This window comes from Corylus avellana, chromosome ca11, assembly GCF_901000735.1.
Source record: "Corylus avellana chromosome ca11, CavTom2PMs-1.0".
NCBI lineage: Eukaryota > Viridiplantae > Streptophyta > Magnoliopsida > Fagales > Betulaceae > Corylus > Corylus avellana.
In genome coordinates, this window is record NC_081551.1 from 10,075,197 (window position 1) to 10,078,219 (window position 3,023).

General features: G+C 37.4%; 2 protein-coding genes across 2 annotated transcripts in view; one reads left to right on the top strand and one right to left on the bottom strand.

Annotated features, from left to right (window-relative positions):
* Positions 1-610, bottom strand: part of LOC132165034 (uncharacterized) — a 5,297-nt gene extending 4,687 nt beyond the window's left edge. The window contains exon 1 of the mRNA XM_059575544.1: positions 451-610. Within this exon, the coding sequence (XP_059431527.1) occupies positions 451-610 (160 nt within the window). The remainder of the gene's footprint in view (positions 1-450) is intronic.
* Positions 611-2,457: 1,847 nt separating this feature from the next.
* On the top strand, positions 2,458-2,901 carry LOC132165035 (zinc finger BED domain-containing protein RICESLEEPER 2-like). The gene has a single exon (XM_059575545.1). It carries the CDS (start codon positions 2,458-2,460, stop codon positions 2,899-2,901), a length of 444 nt encoding a protein of 147 aa, XP_059431528.1.
* Positions 2,902-3,023: the final 122 nt, after the last annotated feature.

The following is a 3,023-nucleotide window of genomic DNA, read 5'->3' on the forward strand; positions in this document are numbered from 1 at the left end:
ATAAAGTCAACAAATATGCAGTTACGGGGGGCGGGGGAACAAAAACAAAAAAAAAATTCAAAAACAACTAGTTCTTGGAAGTTGATCTAGGAACCAAAGAATAAGCCACTGATTTTTGAAATAAATTAAGTTAATCTTTGACTCACCAAGTCCAACTGCTTGAAATTTATGATTTTGAGAAATGTTCCTGTGAGTCAACTGAGTCAAGGCAAAGTAAAGCCCAGCAACTAAGGTTGGGCAAAAACCCGCTCAACCCGACGACCCGGCCCGCCCCGTGCGGGTATAGTGTGTTTTTTCGCGGGTTCGGGTTGAAAATATTCAACCCGTGCGGGGCGGGGCGGGTTTCGGGTTTAGTAATATTTTTATGTGGGTACCCGACCCGACCCGCTCCTAAAACACTAAAAAGAAACGTAGAAAACCCTAGACACTAAGAGACCCATCAGTCATCACCATTAGCCTTTCTCCCTTTCACGCTTTCATGATTCACCCAGTGACCCAGGCTCCCCTCCCTTAAGTCCTCAACATAGGCACAGTAGTCAGCAGCGCCGTCGACCACCTCTCTCCCGTCGAACCCATCCCCCTCCCCGGCGTCCCCGCACTGCACGACCATCGACCGCAGTCACCGCGCCTCTCGATCTCCCATCAGACGGTCGGACCCATCTCACTCCCCGCATCGTTCGACTGCATCTCGCGATCTCTCACTCTCACCTCTCGATCTCAGATCAGAAGGGTACTCTCTCTCTCTCTCTCTCTTTTCTGTTTGGTTCTTGGGAAAGATTAAATGAAAATATCACTTGCTTTTTATTCCATTTTCCTCTTGTGGATCATCTATTGCTTGTTTGGAGGGAAAATTTCTCCTTTTGGCGAATTTTCCAGTGAAATATTAAATGTGAGAGGTGGTATGGTATGGGAATCCGATGGATTAGCTATCAATGTTGGTATTATATTTTATTTTCAAAAGTATAATGTCGAGAAAGTCTTTGCTAAAAGAACAATGGAGGTCTCAAAGTATAATGTCGATAGATTAGCTGTTCTTTGTTCATTTACTTTATTTTCAGTAAATGAACAAAGAACAGTGGAGGTCTCAAAGATTTGTTAATAAATAAATAATGCTTCTTTTGTTAGACTTTAATAAACAAATACTTGAAAAGGAAGAAGGCCTCTGTACGTGGTAAGTGGAGCAATGCTTTCTAGGAGCTCCTCTCTTCTCAGCCTAGTTAGAGTAACAGCAGCAATGTCTTATATGTCAATTTTTTTAAAATTTTTAATTTTTAATTTTTTTTAATGTTTAGGGAAAATTTACTCACATCAAATTGTTAATGTATAGGAGAACTAAAAGTGTTTTCCTATAAATATTTCTGTTTTCTCTCATCTTTTATCTTATTATTTTTAATTAGAGATTGTATGAAGATTTTAGGAAAAAAAATAGAGTAGATAAAGAATTTATATTTTGAAAAGAAATAATATTTGAATGGGTTTTATTTTGATAAGGATTGTTAATGTATAGAGAACTAAAAGTGTTTTCCTATAAATATTTCTGTTTTCTCTCATCTTTTATTTTTTTCTTGTTAGGGTTTTATTTTGATAAGCAATTTTTGTTAAGGATTCTTGTTAGTTGTTAATTTATGATCTGATTATGTTGGGTCTGATTATGCAGTATTGGTTTGTTTTTTTTTTTTTTTCCCACTTATTGTAGGCTCATGGATGGTCATTCAAGTAGTGCTGTTGGTTCTAGTTCTGTATCATCTATTCCTAACCCTAGTTCAACTCTCCCACCAAAACCTATAAAATCTGAGCAAACATCAGTGGTGTGGGAACATTTTACCAAGTTAGAGGGGGGTGATCCTAAGGATCCTAAATCACAATGCAAGTATTGTAACAAATTGTTTAGTTGTCACACTAGAAAGCATGGTACAAATTCCATGCTTGGGCATTTGAGGAATACTTGCAAAAAAATATCTCGGTAGGTTTGATAAAGAGGATAAGTCGCAATCAAAGTTAAGTTTTGAGGGTAAGAGGGAAGGCCAAATGGGAGTGGGAGAAGGATCTGTGGGTAATTTGGTGATTACTAAATACAATGCTGCAAAAATAAGGGACGTAATTGCTAAGATGATAATTAAGGATGAGTTGCTATTTAGGTTTGTGGAAGGTGAAGGGTTTCGGGATTTCATGAATATAGTTGAGCCTAGGTTTTCAATTCATTCTCGTTATACTGTGATGAAGGATTGTGTTAAGCTCTTCTTGTTTGAGAAGGAAAAGTTGAGGGCAATGTTTATGACAATTGGGGTTCGGGTTTGTCTTACCACTGATACGTAGACTTCAATTCAAAACTTTAATTACATGGTAATCACCTCTCATTTTGTTGATAGTGATTGGAACTTACACAAAAGAATTATAAACTTTTGTTTAATTCATAATCACAAAGCTGATACCATTGGGGAGAAGATTTTGTCATGTATGCGTGAGTGGGGTATTCGTAACATTTTCACTATCATAGTTGACAATGCTTCTACCAATGATGGTGCTTTGGAGTTTGTGAAAAAGAAAACTAGTAATAAGGAGGGCGCCATATTAGAGAGTCAGTTTATGCATATCAGGTGTTGTACACACATACTAAATCTTATTGTAATTAATGGTTTGAAAGAGGTTGATGAGTCCATTGTGAGGGTTAGAAGTGCGGTGAAGTATGTGAAGTCTTCACCTGCAAGATTTGAGAAGTTTAAGGCTTGTATTGAAAGAGAACAACTTGATTTCAAGGATTTGTTGTGTCTTGATGTTCCCACTAGATGGAACTCTACATATTTGATGTTGGAAGGTGCTGAAAAATGTCGAGTTGCTTTCCAATTTATGGAAGAGCTTGATAAGACCTTTAAGCCTACATTGACCGAGGAAAAAAAATGAGAAAAAGGGTTTGGGACCTCCTACTTGTGCTGATTGGAGTCGTATTAAGATTTTTCTCAAGTTTTTCAAACTTTTTTATGATGCAACAATTCGAATTTTGGGGTCTTTGTATTGTACTTCTA

Coding starts and splice junctions, on each gene's coding strand:
- LOC132165035 (XM_059575545.1), top strand. CDS start 2,458: ATGCGTGAGTGGGGTATTCGTAACATTTTCACTATCATAGTTGACAAT.